Below are 19856 nucleotides of genomic sequence, written 5' to 3'. Positions count from 1 at the left end.
AGACACTGTGCGCCTGAGAGATAATAGATTCTGTATATAATTCCATATATTTATGGCTCTATAGATTTGTCTTTATTTTTGAATTTGCTCTGGTTTGCAAGGTTGCAATATATCATTTAGTAACCTGCCTTGTAAGACGACTTCTGCATGTTGTACAACAAAATATTGTGTATTTGACAGCAGGCGGTAATATGGCTGAAAACAAACACAAATACTGACTGATGCCAGTTTCTGTCTTTAGCTCTAACAGATTGCTCTTAACTGTATTTGACAAAATATACCAAATATAGTGAATCATGTTGCCTGAGACTGGAATGTGTGTTTCTCAGGTTATGAAGGGGAGCGCTGCCAGTTGCTGGTCGACCACTGCCTCTCCCAACCCTGCAAAAATGGAGCCACTTGTTTCAGCAGCCTGGCGGGACCCAGGTGCTACTGTCCCGAAGGTAGGTAATCCCATCACTGCACACTGGAACCAATCTCTGTGTGTTTGTAGGCGTGCGTTTGCTGTAAATGAGAGAAGCCGCCAGAAATACAGGGTTTGTGTTTGTGTCAGATACACACGAGTCCATCTGGGTTACATAAGCATTTCTATTCAGGAACCGTGTCAACAGTGTGTTATTTTTGAAAGAAAGAAAAACAGAGGAACAGGCTGAAATAAATGAGAAACCTGAAATTGTGTGTGTGTTTTTCAGCTGTCTTATTCCAGTCATTATACACTCTGTGTGTCTGCTGCCTGTTTAACAGTATCTGTGCCACCGAGATGCTTAATTTAAACCATCCTCCTCTATTCTAATTAGTCTTCATAGCCTCAGTGACCTGTATCAGCCTCTCTGGGGAAATCTGTGACCGCGAAACTTCTGCCGAAACAGCATTTCTCAACAAGAGCACACTAGTTTGTGGCTAACACACACCAGTGTTTATAGACTGTGTAAGCACATAGAGAATAGAGGGAAAAGATTAGGTAACAGTGGACCTCGTCGCATAAATAATCAGTAGATGGATGTAAAACCTGGCGGGAAGGTTGTTTCATTGTTCCAGGTACAGTTCCCAGCAGTCAGTTTATTCCCCAGATCTGGAGGAGGCATCACTCACACTGCAACACCTGACTGTATTATTAATCTGACGCTGCCAAAACAAAAAAACACGGCCTCCAATGTGGAAAGGAATTCATAATCCACCGCTGAGAAACAGCGCTGAGAGCAGCAGTGAGAAACATGCCAGTGCCACTTAATTAGTGCGAGGAGATTTTGTTTATAGAGCGCCTTTAGAAATTTCATGGGCTTATTAGATAATTTGGTGTCTGAGGGAACGTTGCCTTTTGGAGAAATTACCAATCTGTGTTTATTTACAGGTAGCAGCAGGGTAAATCAATTTGTCACTCGGCATTGGATCAGTTTTTCTGGACACTATGCCGGGACAAAATACCTGCTGTGGAAGCCTGCACCACTCAACAATAGCACAAGTCAGGGTTTGAGAAATAATTCATTATAACAAAAGCAGTTGTCAGTAGATAAAGTGATGCATGTCACAATGCAGCAGCAGTTTGTTTGGAATGAATGAACAAAAATACTCTGCAGTGAGAATCAGTGACTGACCAGAAAAGAGAAGTGCTTGACACATACAAACTGAAAATGGGAAATCCATAGAAAAGGATGGCTCAGCATAGGACGCACTGTTTAACAAGTGATCAATCAATAACTGAATCAGAAAGCTGAACAACACTTGCACACTCCTGCAGGAGAGTGCACACTGCATAAATAATCTCCAGCAGGTTAAGGTTAGGTTGAGGTTCATGTTTAAGGGACTGTTACTGTGTCTTATTGTCTATTCCAAGATGAAAATCAAAAATGAACCGTACTCTTTATGGGTAATGTTAGTGTAAAGACATGTACGTCATTTAAATATCCTCCTAAGCTACAAAAACAAGTTTGTGTGTTTGTGTGTTGGAGAAACACACAGAGATGAAGAGAGATGTGCATCCATACTGATGAACATATCAGAGGAGGAGGATTTCAGTGTCTGTTTGAATACACAGCCTCGGGGCAGATAATCAAAAGTAGAAGAGATGTTTTTCATCCAGAATCAAGGTTTTTTAAACATGGATACAGCACACGAGATCCTTTATAGTAATGTAAAGTTTCCAAGTGCAAGAGTATATTTAATCTTTTATCAAAAAGGGAATTCATTAACACTCCAAGTCCAAGAATGCTTTATATCTCCTTTGTGTAAAACCTCTCAGTATATAGAGCAGGGCGAGATAACAAGAGGAGAAGAAAGAGACTAAAAAGTTTGTAAAGAATTAGATCAGTTGTTCCTCCTGCATTCATTTCCCTCAGGACCAAGCCTTTGTCTCTTTGTTTGGATCAGAAGTCACAAGTTCTTTTCAGTCCTTTTGCTTGTGTTTCTCAAGGACAGAAAAGAGTAGAAATGCTTTACAATACATGATAATTAAGACTGTGTTTGTATAGCAGTGTCCTCCATTGGAGAAGAAATGTAACCACACTCATAGGGCCAAATTAGCATACACACGGGGTCCCGTTTTCGCATGCCGCTTAGTGCTTAGCCGGGATCTACCCTCCCTCTCACCCCATAAATCACCACCAGGTTTTCTTACAGTGCTCCTGCACAGACATGAGCAATACATAAAATGATGGATGGCATGACAGCTGTAGCAACTGTCATCAGAGAGATATCACCTCTGTGATCACTTGGCCAACAATGAGAGCAAAAGATGCATTTTTATTTGCTCTGTCTTTAGGGAGGCAGCATTATTTAAATAGACTCACTCTGCAGGAGTAGAGGGTGGTGTTCTCACTCCTGTTTGTTTCCCTGTTTGATGCATTTCTCAAAAACTGACAGATTTCCAGAGACGACCTGACCTGAAGTGACAACTAAATGGACTAATGTGGTCAAAAAAAAGAAAAGAAAAGAAAAGAATGAAAGAAAGAACAAAAATGTGTGATGCTAACTCTATGAATAAACTCTCCCCTTCAGAATAAAACATAAATATTCAAAAGTTCATTATAACAATGTGAGCCTGTTTTCGGCCATCTTGTTTTTTTTTTTTTTTTGTGGTTTGTTTTTTAATCTCACGCTCTCATTTCAAGGAAAAACTGATGAGGACTCCTCAACAGTGACTACCCCACTGATACAAAGTTTACTTTATCTCCCTTTCACACATACACAAACACTTATACACACTGACAGAGGAGAAAGTGTGAGTGTCAGTACTGTGACTGCCTCCAGTCAGAACTAGCAGGGCGGGGGAGTGAGCGAGCCAGCTAAATTTAAACTGTTAACTCTTTTTAATGTTGGCAGGTTTGAATGCCAGCAGCAAGAATGAACAGACTCCTCTATGTCAGCCAGGTCTCATGTCACACTGTGTGCTTCTGCATCTTTAGATAAATGCATGTATAGACAAATAAACTGAAAATAGAGAAAGACACAGAGAGAAATTGAGCTCAAGATGTGGATGTGCTCTTTAGAAAAAAAGTTCTTGCACAGAGCAAAGAAGCTAAATACAGAGGAAAGCAGGGGATTAAACCATGACAGAACAAATACAAATCATAAAATTAAATTTATGCGAGAGCTTGTGTGAGCATGTGCGTGGGCTAGCATCTGTGTGTTTGCAAGCATGTAAGAGAAAGGGGAAGAAGGGAGAAGAGATGTGGGAGCTTTGGAGGGAGGCAGAGGAGCGAAAACAGGAAGGATGAAGTAGATTGAGGCAGTGGATGGAGGGAGAGAGAGAGCAAGAGAGAGCTTTGGGTGAGATTTTCCTCTGACTGCTGCAGATTACTCCTGTCTCTCTGCTGCTGAATGATAAATGTTCTCCTCACACTCCTCACGCGGTGAAATAAAGTCTTACAGATCAATGGATGCTCGAGAGAGATCTCTTCATTAGCTCAATGGAGTGTGCACTCTGGTGCAGTCAGCACAGGGATTTACTACTACTGTTACTGTAAATCAGAGGGCACACACACACACACACACACACACACACACACACACACACACACACACACACACACACACACACTGTATCACAGCAAGGTATGTGCATATACACAGGGGAGTCTCTCTCCGTACTGTAACACAATGGCAGTCCTCATGGGAGGTGAAGACAGAGGGAGGAGAAGGGGTGAAGGGAATAGCTTATTTTTAGCAGAGATGGGTTAGGTGAAAGCAGCAGGAGCTCACAACATAATGAGAGGAGGTGAAGAAGAAATCAGTGGCTTCAGTACACAACCAGTCACCCACAAAGGCAAAGGGAGTGCATGGGCATTGTCGCACGGGGAGCATGACAGAAATGCATCCACCCTCTGCCAGAGATACTGGTGTAACACAATAGTTACACCACTAATTAATTCTCTGTAATGATGCTTTCACTCTCTTTGTCTCTGTCTCTAACAACCAAGAGGATAAAGGATAAAAGAACGAACAATAAAGTTGACTGAGGTGGTGATTTTGGCTGGTAGGTGATGACAGAATCTCACCATTCGCGGGCTTTCACTCTGTGTATTATCTCTGATCGTTGGTGTTACTCTCCCAACATCTGTCGTGAAGTAACAGTTTGACATTCTGGGAAAGAGGCTTATTTGCTTTCAAAACTCACCATATGTTGGGTAGAAGTCTCCCTGTGGAACTAAACCCACACAAAATTCTCTGTGAGCTTATTTGCATCGAGAGGTTTTCTTAGTGGGCTGAAGAGTGGGTGCAATTTCATGCCATAATGGGTGTCACATATCAAACTGCACCGCCTGATTTTCATAAACACAACCCCTGCTGTGCCACCCTGCATTTTAAGCCTCAAAAGGACCAAATTGGAGAAGAGTGTCATCTAACTTTTACCTGCAAAATTCACAATCTGCTTGCACTTGCACCTCAGATTTGTGTTCTAAGTGTTGTTCTAAGTGTTGTACTTAAACACTTGTACAATATGAGATTTGTCTCTCAGACATATTAAGACTAGTACAGAAACTATTTTTGTGTTGGTTTCTCATCATTGTCCTACTATTTCCCACCATCATCTGTGCTTTACCCCTCTCGCAGGCTACCAGGGTGCTACCTGCGAGCAGAAGGTGGACCCGTGCGCCTCCAGCCCCTGTCACAATAATGGGACATGCTATGCCCAGGGCCCCGGCCCCCTGGGGTTCGGCTGTAGCTGCACAGCAGGCTTCACCGGCCCTACATGCGCCCAGCTGGTGGACTTCTGTGCCCTGAACCCCTGCGCCCATGGGGTCTGTCGCAGCGTAGGAAACAGCTACAGGTGTCTGTGTGTCCCAGGTGAGCTGCGGTGTCACACAGCCCAGCGACTGATGCTATTTATAAGGACTTGGGGTGCTGCTGCTGACCTCTGATGTCAGGGGCGCTGTGGGCGTTGCAGAGCCAAATTTAGCCAAAGTCAGATAGAGGTGGGACAGTTCACCTCATTTTAGGTGTTTGTACCAAATGATAAAAAAAAAAAAATGTGTTAGATGGCAAGTCCTGAAAATGCACAGGGATACATTATATGATAATGGGCCCATAAGCACATACACGTAAAGGGCCTCCTTCCTACCTACCAGAACAACCACTTTTCACCCCCCTGTGTCACATGCAGTCCTTTTACATCTTTTTCTGTGGTCTGTTGCAGGTAAAACATAGTTTAAAAAAGATCCTAAACTTTAAGTTTAGTTTAAAATAAAGTAATTTGTTCAGTGTGGAAATGAGAAAAATTTTTTCACCAAAGCTTCCTGCCACAGCTGTTCCCCACTGATACTCCTCTCCACAAATAATTACAAAATACTACAATACACCATGCAATATAGTATAGAAAACCATTAAAGGAAACCTCTAGTGTAATTTTGTTAAGCAGACCTTTTCTGTTTTAGCAGAAATATAATAAAAAATAAATATTAGATCTCATATACTGCAATAAAAACTATACACTGAAGGTTCACTTTACCTAAGGCTGAAAGTTTCAGGAATAGCTGAGTAAGTGAACTTTGAGTTTACTGTATATGTTTACAAGGCTTTATAGCAAAAAGTGGTAATAAGAGTCGCCTCAGACAGAAACTATGGCTTTAGGGCCCCTGTTAAAACTTTAGACCCGAGATTGCACTTGGTTCAGTCATTCAGAAATCCATCCATGTCCATTACAACCCTCCTGAATCTTCACATTGCCTCTGTCACCGCTCTAAATGTGACTTTACAACCTGCACATAAATGTTAGTGATGGTGACTTGTAACACTGGCTCAGGCTCAGAGTAGCAGGAAATATGGTCTGGCTGACTGATGAGTTGTTTTGAGACGGGATGATCGTGGCACTGGTGCTGATGCCTCTGTGATGAAATCAATTGAGTGGAATGATGACTTATCATTATCCATTGTCTTGCAATTACCTTGCTGGGATGGTGAGATAGATGACTTTCCCAGTGGCCCATAAACATAATTTGACGCTCCGCCCCTCCTGCTCCCTCTTTGTACCATCTGTCAGTCTAATGTATAGGCCAGCCACCGTCTTGATCACTTATTTGATGTTTGCATTCATTCTCCTGTATCAGCAGCCTCTACAGCTACTGCTTCAATAGCATGGCTTTAACTGGGAAAATATTCAGAAATTAAATCGTTTTTGTTGCTTATGTTATTGATATTGATAGTTTAGTCTCTGTAGGACACAGATAAATTGCTACACAGCTGTTCTTTCACTTATTGGTTTGGATTTGGAATGAGATTTGAGTATTTCAATTTTATTTTTCCAAATAAATATCTGAACTAGCAAGAGCTATTGCTTGAGTAGATAATCCCTCCATACTTCATATTCTTCATGTTTATTCAAATGCTTTCATTCTTGCTGTTCCCTTGCACAGAGCAGGTGTCCACTGCTTTCCAATTATTCAGATATCTTACGTTTTCTTCACCATGTCCTCGGTCTTATTTCGTTTTTCTGTTTTGCTTTTCTTTCATTTTTTTTCTACTTGTCCTTTTGTCCTTCCTCATCTTTATCTTCCTGCCGTTTACCTCACCTCATTTCCCTCTCATCTTCTGTTGTCCGGTTGCCATGGTGAAGCCTTGCAAGTGTGTGTGTGTACGTGTGTGTGCGTGTGCATATGGCTCCCAATCCATTGTCTGTGTCTATGACTATGCTGGTTGGGCAGATGCTGCCATCCAATCAAATGTCTCCACTCAGACGGTTCTGTCTAATGGGATTGGTGAAATTGGTGATTTTGTAATTAGCATCCCAGACATTACGGTGAACACACACGTACACACAATGTTTTGGACCAGAACTGACCTTTTCTACACCTCATCAGAATGCCAGCTGGTGTCTGAGTGTGTGTGTGTATGCTGGGTATGAATACCTACATCTCAGTGTGAGTGTATGAGCACATAAATGCAGTAGTTTATGCGCTTGTCTGCGTCATATAAGTGTGTGGATGTGTGTCAGGGTTGTGTAAACGCCTGCTGGCTGTCTGAAAGAAAGCTGCCAGGGAGCTGATATGTGGAAGGATCCGTCCTCCAGTTTGCTGTAATCCAGTTCACATGAGAGGCTGCCAGCCCACAGAAAGCAGACAGAGTCTTGGAAAGGCACTTGACATTTCACTGGCATTTCACAGAGAGGACCCTAGAGGCTGTAGCTGGGCTCCTCATTAATCCCCCCCCCCTCTCCTTCCCCAAACACACGTTAGCTGTGGCCCAGGGAGGGTTCTGTTGAAACTTTGTCAGCACTGGGACCCGACTGAGAAATTCAGTCAGTCAAAGTGGGAGCAGAGCTAATGAAAACAGATTGCTACACTAGTCATGGAGGGACCCCAGAGATGTTGGTCCTCTGGTGATTTTGGGTTCCTCAGCTGTAGACAGTGGAACATTTCTATGAAATGAAGTGTGGGGGTTCAGCTGGGAGTGTGAACAGGTGCGAAGGTACATCAAATGTTAGATCAATGCATACACAAACATTGCAGCTATTTGTTGGCCTAATTACTGCTGATTTTAATACACAGCAGAGCCAGTTTCACTATAGAAGTTTATTAAAAACAGAAAAACATGCACTGACTACAAATACTGCCACTCGCTTTATCCTCCAGTCCTTGCCTGTGTTCCTACAGCTGGCCAACCTGCAAAACTAGCAGATACAGAAAACTGTAGCAGTGCAAGTTAAACAGATATAATCAGCTATCCCATATTCTCTCTCACATACTGTACATTACACTTTTCCTTTTAGATTCTAAACACAGTGAAAGAGAAACAGAAGAGGCAGCGAGTGTGTGCTACTCATGCACTGCCCATGTTTTCAAATGTTGCAGACTTATTCTGCCTCAGTGCACAGCTGCCATCCTATGGAAAACACAGTGCACTGCATGTCGTTTGACCTTGTTCCCAATCCCATCGAAGCTCTGTTGCAAAATACTGGGCTTACATTTACTGGACAATTAATAAGTCTTTTATTTATAGTTATTTACTGGTGTTGCACTTGTATTTCCAAAGATGTCTTGTTGAGTGTTAGCTGTTGTGTTGTCTTGTGCATTTTTGTCAGATTTTTAAGTGGATCAAGAAGTGCATGAAGTGAAGTGCTCCATGGTGATATCATATGTTTATGTACTACACAGGCTACCATATAATTCCACTTTGAATGCAAGGTTTACAGGGAAGAATAGATCAAGTACAGGAGGTAACACTTAAAGTGTGACTAAAAGCACACAGAGAAAGAGGAAGCCATTTACTGTACACTCTCTGCTCCTCAGGGTCCAAAATATGTATGTTACTGTTGCACTGGTGTGACATAGCGATGTGAATTGTGAAGTATGTAATGTGTGATAAACTCTGATCACCAAAAGCTGAATTCTTGTCATTACAAACCTACAGTTTGTCTTGAATTGAATGAAATTACGCAGTCTCTGTAGCTTTATCCTGCACTGCCCCATCTTTAACAAACTCATTTGAATTTTTTGGGTCCAGCTGACCACCAGAATGAATAATACCAACTGCTGATTGCAGCTAAAAAGGCCTGCACTTTCAGCAAAACCCCTCCTCGATGAATAAAGATTGAAACATCGTCTGATGTGGTACATCAGCAATGCAGCAGAATCATGTTATAATCTTTGAAGACTCTCAGCAACAATATATACTGTATGTATCTGTGTGTCCCTTTAAGGCTACCATGGCTTGTACTGTGAGGAGGAGTACAATGAGTGTCTGTCTGCGCCCTGTCAGAACTACGCCACCTGTAGGGATCTTATCAATGCCTATGAGTGTGTCTGCACCCCACAGTTTGAAGGTATGTGAATGAGTGTGAGATTATTTTTTTTCGTCTGTATATAAGCTCTACTTCTACATGTTATAGTGTCACAGTAAATGAGCATCAAAAAATATTACAAGTTCACCCTGTAAGTGTGTGTGTGTGTGTGTGTGTGTGTGTGTGCGCAGGCAGACACTGTGAAATCTACAAGGATCCGTGTCTGAAGATGCGCTGCCAGAATGGAGGCCGCTGTGAGAGTGCGGGACTCAACGCTTCCTGTGTCTGCCCACCTGGATACCTGGGTGAGCACTGCTGCCATGATCAGCCTGACAACCATGAAAAAAGGCAGCCGGGATTCAAAATACTGTTACCCATCAGCCTCAGTTTCTACTCTTGGCTTTGTTGCTCTTGTCGTTACTGAATGAAACCCCACCTGTCCACTCAGGAGAGAAGTGCGAGGTCGACATCAACGAGTGCGAGAGCAACCCCTGTCACCACGGAGGCACCTGCATTGACCAATCAAATGGCTTCACCTGTCACTGTCCACCTGGGTGGGTGGGGCCCAGCTGTGAGATCCGTAAGTCAGACTGCCAGAGAAAATCAGCTCAACTATTAATCTGAGACTGAGACATGTGGACACCTGTGTGCTTCTCTGTGTGTGTGTGTGTGTCAGATCTGCAGTGGAAGCCGGCACACACCGAGGACACTCTGACCAACATGCCACGCCACTCCCTCTACATCATCATCGGAGCGCTGTGCGTGGCCTTCGTCCTCATGCTCATCATCCTCATCGTGGGCATCTGCCGCATTAGCCGCATCGAGTACCAGGGCTCATCACGCCACGCCTACCAGGAGTTCTACAACTGCCGCAGCATCGACAGCGAGTTCAGCAACGCCATCGCCTCCATCCGCCACGCCAGGTCAGTGACAGGATTTGTATATGAACCTCGTTTTACCAAATTGTTGTTAAAGAATAAGGGCTACTTGAGCAGTGATATTACAGTTTGGTATAATTTACCACTAATAAACTGCTGTATTAAATGAAGTTTATCATTAAATGAATTTAATGATGGTTTACATTTGCTTCACACTGCATTTTTTAAAGGAGAACTTTTACATATAAAGGTCAGTTTAATAATTGACAAAACTCAGTGTAGACTTATTTGCTTGTTCTTTAGATTGAGGACTGTGTGACAAGGTGAGGTGTATAGGATTTTACTGAGTTGCATCATGGGAGGTGTAGGATCCAGTTGTTTTTCAGCTAAAATATCAGGATATCTCTGCCTCTGCTGCACACATTTTTACCATTATCTTTATTTTTTTTAATCATATTCTGTCTTGTGGCCCTCAGAACTTTATAGAAGTTCCATGCTGAATTACTGAATTAGTGATAAAACTTCCAGCAAAAGATAGGCTACTCAACATTGTATCTGATGCACAGTGGGTGTTTATGCTTTATTAGATTTGGCAAGAAGTCCAGGCCTGCCATGTACGATGCCACTCCCATCGCCTATGAGGACTACAGTCCTGATGACAAGCCTCTGGTCACCCTCATCAAGACAAAGGATTTGTAAAACACAACCATCACAAGCTGCACCCATACAACTGCACATGTTCACATGTGCACACACACACACACACACACACGCATAGAGAAAGTCAGAATAAATCTTTAAGTATTTCTTAAGAAAAAAAACAAAAACAAAATTGAATGTAAAGCGGAGAAAAAAATCCAAAACACACTCTGTAGTTTAAAAAGAACAAACCTGGAATTTGATACATCTATTTTCCTGTCAAAGTCCACTATAAGGCTTTATTGTAGCATAAGAGCATAGTTTGCATTACTTAAGTTATTAATGACAGGAACGCTACCAGTAACCTCTGTCTGTAGGTGGGGCCGGCAACCCAGGAGCCCAGATTTCTATGTGTAAACTCTGACAGTGCTGACAACAGTCCTTACAGGTGTTGTAGAAATAGGTGCACTCCTCATGGTGCATACACTGTATCTTTTTCTATATCTAAAAAGATTCTGCAGTAGGTTGCCTTACTTCGTGCATGGTTAGATTTGATGTTCTCTCTGCATTATTTTAAAATCTTTTGTACTCAGTTGTTGGTTGTCATTTTTTTCATTGCATTGTATCTCTCTCTCTCTTTCTCTTTGTCAAGATTGTGCCAAATATTTTCATTGAAAGTAATTTGTGGTCGGTAGATCAAATACATACATGTATAGAATACTAGTCACAGAGTTTTCTTTTTAAAATACATATCGTCCTGTTCTTTACATGCAAGTGTACGAATAGTAAAGACAGTGGGTTTACTGGAGTACTGTGACCCTACCATCCTACTATATGTATTTCAGTGATATTTAGGATAATAGGTAGGTATATTTCTCAATGCACAGAAACATAGTTGGTTTTACTCAGTGTACCTGTTTACCCCAGTGTACAAACTCACCTCTAGTACTGACAGTGTTGAATAGTTTCTGGATGAGAGTTTCTTTGCTGGAGTGGCCTCTTGCTGGCTTTAGGATGGAGAAGAGGGAGGAGGAGGAGGAAGGCGAAGAGGCATGATATTTACTCCAGAATATATGTGCTTATGTGTCCTGCCAATGGAAAACTCTCTGTCTGTGCAGCTGTGTTGTTCCCCTCAAGGTCAAGCAGTCATGTTTTACCAATAAGCTCAGCTAATCCTCAGATTTTTTTCCCCTCTCATTTTAAACACAGCAACCACATGATTACCTATTATCTATGTTGAATGATGTAAACAATAAAGATTCAAGTGAACATAATCTACAGTATTCCCCCCGGTGTCTCTTGTGAATTCTGGCTAAAACTGAATTGTGTTTCCTGCAGTGACAACAGCATGTAGTGGCGACTGCTTTTTGTAAATGATCCTAAAGTTGTGTTTACTTTTTTCGGTCAGTCATGTATGTATCACCAATCAATCAATTACAGCTGCAAGCAAATTTTCTTTACCTAGGTCTTAGTCAGGGTCAACAAACTATCTAATGCTGCAGGGATGTTTGTTTTTCTTGCTTGTTTGGTATATTTGGATTTTTTTGTGCTGCATGCATCATATTTGGGGCAAGGTGTTTGAAGGTTTTTAGTACTAGTGCTGACATAAACGCTGAGTTTCAACGCTCATACTAAAATTACACTTTTCACTTTGAGAAATATTAATGTTTATCATGTAACAAAAGTATCCGTACTTATGAAATATCTAAACACTGGAAGCAGTAGAAGAGAATCACCAAATAAAAATGATCTAGAATGGATTAAATTTAGGTTTAAATGCAGAACCATCTGATAAAATAATAAGTTTGTAAGAGCAGAAAAACTGTTAAGGTTTGATACCCAGCTCCAGTCATACTTGTTAAAACACTAGCGAAGACAATGTCAGAAAATTTAAGTCACTATTTATTTATTGCACGGTACTGCTGGGGGGGAAAAAAATTCTCTAGGGTGTCTGTTTTTCTGCAGAGTCCCAAGGTCATACCCACCAGACTGAACCATCAACCGTGGGAAAGACCTTTTATGGAGTGTTGGTAGAGTGAACACCCTCACTGACCTCAGGCTTTATCCAGATGTTCTCTGTGTAAACATCTCTAAATACAGACTGTGACAGCGGAGTCATGTCGCTCAACACACCTACATATATGTGTGTGCACACAAACATACACACGTTGCAGGAGCACCAGATGTTACTGATGGCTCTCACCTTTGCTTGTGGTCTGCTGTGGAGACCTTGTGCTCGGCCTCTGCCCTCTGAATGCCCTGGAGGGTCTGATGTTTTGCTGTTTGGCTTTACACACTGTTGTCTGCTTTCAAAGCTTCCACCCTGATAAATTGAGAGTGTCTCAGCAGCTCTGTGGCAGTTTCAGTACAAAACTGAATCATTTGTCAGAGAAAACACAGAATTATTACCCAACAGTTAAAATATGTACAAAATGTTGGCAACAGTAAAAATAATCCACTCAACTGTTTCCACAAAATAATGGATGATACTTTAGTGGATTCCCAGACTTCACTTTGAGAATAACAAGGTCATACCAAACCAGTCATAGTTCAAAACAGTCTGGGGGACTCAATGTTTTTGTTACAACTTGTTTTTGAGGAGCTTAAGAAGATCAAAATGTGTGGGTACGATCGTGACAGTTCTCCATAGATTTTTTCTTGAGCTGCTTTTGTGAAACTTGGAGAACAGAACCACATTTTACTGCCACCAACCACTGAAATAATGCCTGCCATGCCATTTATGTTAGATTTTTATATGATAATTTCCATTTTAACTGCATTCTTGTGCTGACTGGCTACTCTGGTCTGGATGACTAATCCTCTGAAGCCTTGAAGTCCTCTTTTTAATGGTGCTAGATAATATTATGGGTGCCTTTTGGTGTCCAGCTGAAAAATCGTTCATTTTATATAGATTTCTTTTTACACTGAATGAATATGAAAACTGGGCACTTGTGTATGTTTTTATCAGAAACTGTCTGTAGGAGACTAGCAACTCACTTGTTTTAGCAGCTATAATTTTCTGCCACAGTAGCTGGGTTTGTATCACTGAACCAAAATAGTATGGTTGCAAGCCATAAAACCAAAACAAGTGGCTGAAAGGTGCTAAATTGCTCTGTATTGTGAAGCAAGTCAGAGAGTTGGGTGGCAGTTTCCTGTGGGTTCATGAGCGACTCTTCCATATCATAGTCATTTTCCCATAGTAAACATAAACATATTGATTACTGCAGTTTTAAGATGAGTATTTTTTGAGAAAATTACAAAATACAAAAGCTTGAAAATTGGAAATGTAACTGTCAAAATTTTTTTTTTAAAAGGTAAAACACACCGTAAGCTCCTGAAATAAAACAATTTAAAAAGGCAATTATTATGTTTAACTTAGCTTACTAGTTGCAGATGTAATCTACTTTTACTTTGAAGCTCAAACCCGCTTGATTTCCGACAGTGCCTGAACGCCACATCAGGAGACCCAGAGAGCAGGTACCTCCACCTGCTGGCCGGTTGAAATAACTACAGCCAGGCGGAGCACACATCCTTCATAATCGACCAGTCCAGATTGAAGGAGGACAGAGAGTCAAGCCGTGAAAGCGAACAGATGTGAACCGGACTACGAAAAGGGAACAAGCTGTAGAAAAGACGGAGAACCTCTGATTCTGCGAATATGTGGCAACCCGCGTCGGAGCGATTGCAGGTAGGATACGGGTGTGTGTGAAACGCTCATTGTCGGCAGGGCAGCGGTAAATAAGACGGCTGAGCCGCGGTAATAGTTACTGAAACCCGCCGTGCTGTGCATGGCTCCAGCCAGGAGAGACTTGCTACGGTTTGTGAGCTGCCACAGATGTTTTGAGCGCACAGTGCTTCGTCTTTAAAATGGTATGAACCGGTCCCCAGCGTTCAAACATTTATTTTCTGCTAATTTCTCTGTCTCGGTATGATTCCCTCTTGGTGCTGCGTTTAAATGCACCTATTCACGTTACGCAAGCCGGGGGCACCGTGCAACAATGTGTACCTCCGCCTCGTTCTCGTGCAAATCCACCGCTGGAGATTTTCCTAAAATGTCAATGACGAGCATATTCCAGCGGTGTATAAAATGGCTATCCTGGCCCACAGGCCTGTTTCATCCAGCACCCTACCTTCACACTAACCTGAGTGCAACTGGAGGCCTTCTCCTCCTGTTGTCACTCTTATTTTTTCCTTCATGTTTGCACATCAGGATGCTTTAACTCCGTATTCCTCCTCATTCCTGTGTGAAATCGCTAAAGAATAGAGGGAAGAAGAGGAAGAAGAAGACGCAGGCTCTGGTCACCAACCTGCCGTCTGTGACCTGTTAAGAAATGGAAAAAACACCACACACACACACACACACACACACACACACCGTTAATGACACGTAGTTTGATATCCAGGGGCAAGCCGCGCACCGAGCCTGGCTTCACGTCTCCTGCAGACGTAATGCTCTCCAGATGTCGGCCTGTGGACTGCCTGCCAAGTGAACTTGCACAATCCCCTTCTTCTGCCCAGGCGTCAAGAAGATGGAATCACGAATTATTATTAAAACCGAGAGTTCCGGTGTTTGTCCTACAGTCAGATGTGGAGTTAGGGGCCGCTGTAAATTATCCCATAAACGCACATCTGCACAACCCCCTCCCTCCCACCCAACCACACACACTTCAGTTAATTTAAACATCCACGCTGTAAGTGGTTACGACCGCCACTGATGCTTCATGTGTCGCCTATATCTGTTACTGGTTAAGGTTTATTGAGCACCGCGCTGCGGATTAACTGAGGGTGTTTTTGAGCCACCGGGCTTCAGTGTCATACTCAACAAGTGTCTTAAAGTCACCATACATCTCACATTTTCCGTGGCTTGTTGCTGAAGTATTAAATTTTGGTTAGTGCATGTGAGTTAGTGAATCATCCCAGTCGCGCACTTTGCCAAAAACAGAAAAAACAGCCACATGAACAGCCATGTGGTGCAAGGTTGAAATCATCTGAGGGAAAGTTGTTTTTTTCTATCACAAGGATAGCTGTGTAATTTATTTAAGTTCATATTCAGGTCGTAGTCGACCCATCTCATGTGCTTAACAGAAAGAGTCACACTCACTGAATGTCCCAGTCCAGTATGTTCAGTAGTTACCAAGTATTTCTTCAGTGGACATTTTACAGCCTTATTCAGCCCAACAATTCCACGCATGTAGTGCTCAAAGCAGAGCGACAGAGATATAAGAAGTTTGTTAGCAGTTGTCAGCTCGTCAAACCCTGCATGCATCAGCACTATTCTGATTTCTTAAAGCACCATAATGTAACTTTGTTGAACAACAGCGGCCTCTGCAGCCATGAGTCCGAACAGTTAGGTGGTTTTCATGAACAGAACACCATGCTTATCGGCCGCTTGACAGGAGCTCCAACTGTGTAGTCCCACTTGTGGCCGAATGGAGTTTATTCTTCAGGATCCCCAGATTCAGAAGTGTTATCGCTGTAACAAACACGCCAAACTGTGTTTATAATTTTTGATATTTTCAAAGTTTCCTCACTGGATACTCAAGATGAGCCCTCTTTTTGAAGGACGTCTAAGTCTTTTTAACTGGTCTACAGTTCGGCATCACTCTTGAACTTGATGGGCCTGATGGAATGGGAATAACAGAGGTTTAATGTCAACTAGTTACATAATGTTGCTTTAGGTCTCTTTTTAAAGTCTGAAAAAATAACCCTGATGATGTTATCATGCTGCACTCATGTTGTTATAAGGGTCATTCATTCTTTTTCATAGCATTATTTTAAACTATAACCTTTTATTTATGATCCAAACAATCCTTGCTGTCCATGTGGAGCATGACCAAATCCTTGTGGTTTCTACAAGAACAGAACAACCTGGGTACACTTTGTTGATCCAAACTCTCCTCCAAAGTCATCCATCAAATTAAACACCGCCATTCTGTGTTTTAGGTCAATATCCAAATCGTAATTATGACTGGGAAACTCAGACTGTTTTTGAAAACCGTGGTATATCTGACTTGGAGCTGCCAAATATAGAAGTGCCTGAAAGTTAAGCAAAACAGGTCATGTCAGCCAAAGGCTGTCATTCATGGTGATTAACCGTGGATTTAATGGATATTATGTTGTATTGTCAGTTTACTGTAGCCTTCTCTCAACTCTATGATCATACAACTATCTTGAGTTGACGTCAGCATTTGCAAATTGTAAACATGGGAATCTCTCCCATCCATCCCATATGACGCATCACAACGCTGGGAGGGTTGAATGACAGATGCTGTTGAGTTGTATTATGGGACATGTAGGGACCAGCTTTATGTAAGTGCAGTACTAAATTGGTGGAGGGAAAGTTTAGTTTGAGTGCTTGAAGAAATCTTTTGATAACCAACACTTTTCAGCCGTCCATTTCGAAACTATGAATCACTGGATGGCATATTTAACTTGATGGATGACTTTGGAGGAGAATTTGGATCGACAAAGTGTTTCCAGGTTGTTCTGTCCTTGGTATGAACAGCAGAAACCACAATGAATTGGTCATGGTCCACATGGACTGCCAGGACTGTTTGGATTGTTAAAGAAAAGGTTATAGTTTAAAATAACACCCCTGAAACAGAATGAACAACCCTTAAAAGTGGTTATAGAATGATAGCAATACCTAGCCATTCCCTGCTTTTGTAACCATGGTGACGACCATCCTTTCAGCCGGGATTCTTTACCCGTTTTGAATTGAGGATGGTGGGATTTTCTGGAGCTGAATCCATTAGGTAGCTGATCTAGAATGTACTAGTGTTTATTATCTTCTGTTTTGTTGTTTTTCATTCACTATGGCATCCGTCCACACTTGTGCTGTCCTCTGTTGCCATAGCAACACCTGATGTCTTGCTGCATTTTTGTCTCATGCTCAAGCGGGAAGAGGAGGTAGCGCGCGGTGTGGGAGGGTGGGTGTTGTGGAGCTGGTGGGGGTGAGGAGATACAGGTCGTGGCGTTGGAGTTGCACGGTACCAGTGGCAAGCTGCTTTTACACTGAGAATCAGAGGTGTTTTGGAACTGAAGCGTGTGGCTGTGTGTTGGTTGCTGCGCTATACCTCTCTGTTTTTCTCTCGCTCTGTCCATCCTTCTCTCCATTTCCCCATCCCTCGTACCTCTCACTGACCACATCCCTCAGTCAGTTTCGGGGGCCCTTCCTCCCACAGGCAGAGGCCACGTTAGTTCAACGACAGATTGCACAATATGCAGTGGACAAATGCACACACACATATACACTAACATGCAAGTTTGCAGGCAGGTTAAGCATACAAACACACAATAACTCCCGTTTTCAATATTCCTATGGCTACCAAATGTGTTTTTTTTCCTCTGTCAGCAGCTCTTTCTTTAGCCATAGTTTCCACTTTTGACACTTTAATGTGTGTGACACTGACAAACAGGGCTGAGCAGAGAAAAAGATGTGGGCAGTGCAGAAATAGCTGACTGAGGTCAAACACGGTCAGAACCAGCCACTGTCACTGTTCATCTTCATTTGTTTCTGTGGCCCATCTTCATCTTCCTTTATTTGTTTGCATGTCTGTCTCTTTGTCTGTCTGAGGTTTCTTTGCGTGGCCACAGCTATGTTGTTGAGACTGTGGCCTCTGTGGCAAAAGGAAATCACAAGCAGACTGGCACAAAATTCCCATGGTTCCTCGACTGGTTGACTTTTTTCAGCCTGCACACATTTGCCTCTTGTGAACAAACGGATGTTGGCTCAATGGTTTCGCTCTTTGTATTTGATGAATAGGCATAATCTCCTGTTTCCGGAAGTGATCATTTTTCAAGGTTTTTTAAGGAAGTACATTTGGCAGAGAGTCTTATCCTTCCCATTGGTCAAAAATGGAACTGTCTCAGCTGTGTAATTTAGTATTTTGTTCTTTAGCTTTTAGTTTTATTTACAGAATGCTACCATAGATTGTACACTGTGGCCTTGCTTTCCTGTTCCTGTTATGTCTTGGTTTTTAGCAGGGTTTATTTGCTAGATAAGGCTGAAAACTGAAATTGTGACACTGCAAAAATGCACATAAATGTCTCTGCATGTCTATTTTCCAATTTTTCTCCATTAAACTTGGATTTTCTTTTTTACAATTTTATTCCAATAATCAATGTTCCTTTTCCTTTTTAATAATTGAAAATTGAATATCTTTGAGTTTTGCCACGTTGATTGGATCAATCAAGTAAAAAAATCACCTTGAGCTTTGGGAAATTGTTGCAAGTATTTTTCCACTATATCCAGACATATTTATAGACTAAACAAATAATCAGCTTGTTTTTCTTCAGTTACATCCTTAGAAATTATTACTAAAAATAATCTGATCAGTGGTGTTAAAATGTGGCACCCACGTACAATTTAAAAACTTCTGGATTGACTACAAGATTATCAAAACCAGTTAGTGCTCTCCGAAATTGACTCTCGTGGATGAATGAATGGACAGAATAGTGATCTTTAAGACCTCAGGAGAAATTTCTCTTTTATCCAAAAAGAGCATACTATGGACATACTGCACAGTGTTCTCTACCTGACAGCAGGTAAATATTGGAACACATGGGAACGGACCGTGTTTATGACACCAGACTACATCGTTAGCAGGTCTTTTTCATATGCCTTGAGTCTTTGTAGACAGTTTAAGATGCTGCGGTGGGTTCATTGTTTACGTCAAAGAGTTGTTGATGTTTTTACAACCAGACAGAGATTGCCACCCCCAGGCTCTGAGGTTTGGGTACTTTAATACCCGCTTCCTCCTACAGATGTAACCCACCAGTCATAACATCCGATCATTGACCTTCTCCCTCCTACACGACCTTGTGCTCCAATCACGATTGAGAAAAACAGGTCTTCCTCTGCATAAGGACCTCCCACAGTCCTCTCAGGGTCGAACCCATTCAGACATATTTCCTCTCGTAAACTGTGCCAGGATCAGAGGGGGAGGCTGTAAACACATACAGGGACAGCTTAGAAAGTTACACTGTCCAGTCCTTTACCATGCAGGAAACTGGAGGGGCGCATCCTACTGCTGGCTTTAGGAAGTAATTGCCACCACATGCTGGGTGAACCTCCCCCCTGCTCTACCTGTGGACCACAGTGTATTCCTTCAGTACAGAAGGAAGGA

The 19856-nt window shown here is 42.1% G+C and overlaps 2 protein-coding genes across 2 annotated transcripts in view; both read left to right on the top strand.

Annotated features, from left to right (window-relative positions):
* dner (delta/notch-like EGF repeat containing) overlaps positions 1–12011 on the top strand; it is a 47759-nt gene extending 35748 nt beyond the window's left edge. Inside the window, exons 7-13 of the mRNA XM_018660049.2 lie at positions 330–443; positions 5050–5283; positions 9131–9253; positions 9403–9516; positions 9660–9791; positions 9888–10134; positions 10677–12011. Of these exons, the coding sequence (XP_018515565.1) occupies positions 330–443; positions 5050–5283; positions 9131–9253; positions 9403–9516; positions 9660–9791; positions 9888–10134; positions 10677–10788 (1076 nt within the window). The 3' untranslated portion in view covers positions 10789–12011. The remainder of the gene's footprint in view (positions 1–329; positions 444–5049; positions 5284–9130; positions 9254–9402; positions 9517–9659; positions 9792–9887; positions 10135–10676) is intronic.
* A 2225-nt stretch (positions 12012–14236) lies between these two features.
* Positions 14237–19856, top strand: part of pid1 (phosphotyrosine interaction domain containing 1) — a 30278-nt gene continuing 24658 nt past the window's right edge. The window contains exon 1 of the mRNA XM_018660059.2: positions 14237–14416. Within this exon, the coding sequence (XP_018515575.1) occupies positions 14387–14416 (30 nt within the window). The 5' untranslated portion in view covers positions 14237–14386. The remainder of the gene's footprint in view (positions 14417–19856) is intronic.

The sequence above is a fragment of the Lates calcarifer genome, linkage group LG21, assembly GCF_001640805.2.
Source record: "Lates calcarifer isolate ASB-BC8 linkage group LG21, TLL_Latcal_v3, whole genome shotgun sequence".
Taxonomy (NCBI): Eukaryota; Metazoa; Chordata; class Actinopteri; family Centropomidae; genus Lates; species Lates calcarifer.
The sequence above is the reverse complement of the archived record's forward strand: the minus strand, read 5'-3'. Positions and strand labels throughout refer to the sequence as shown.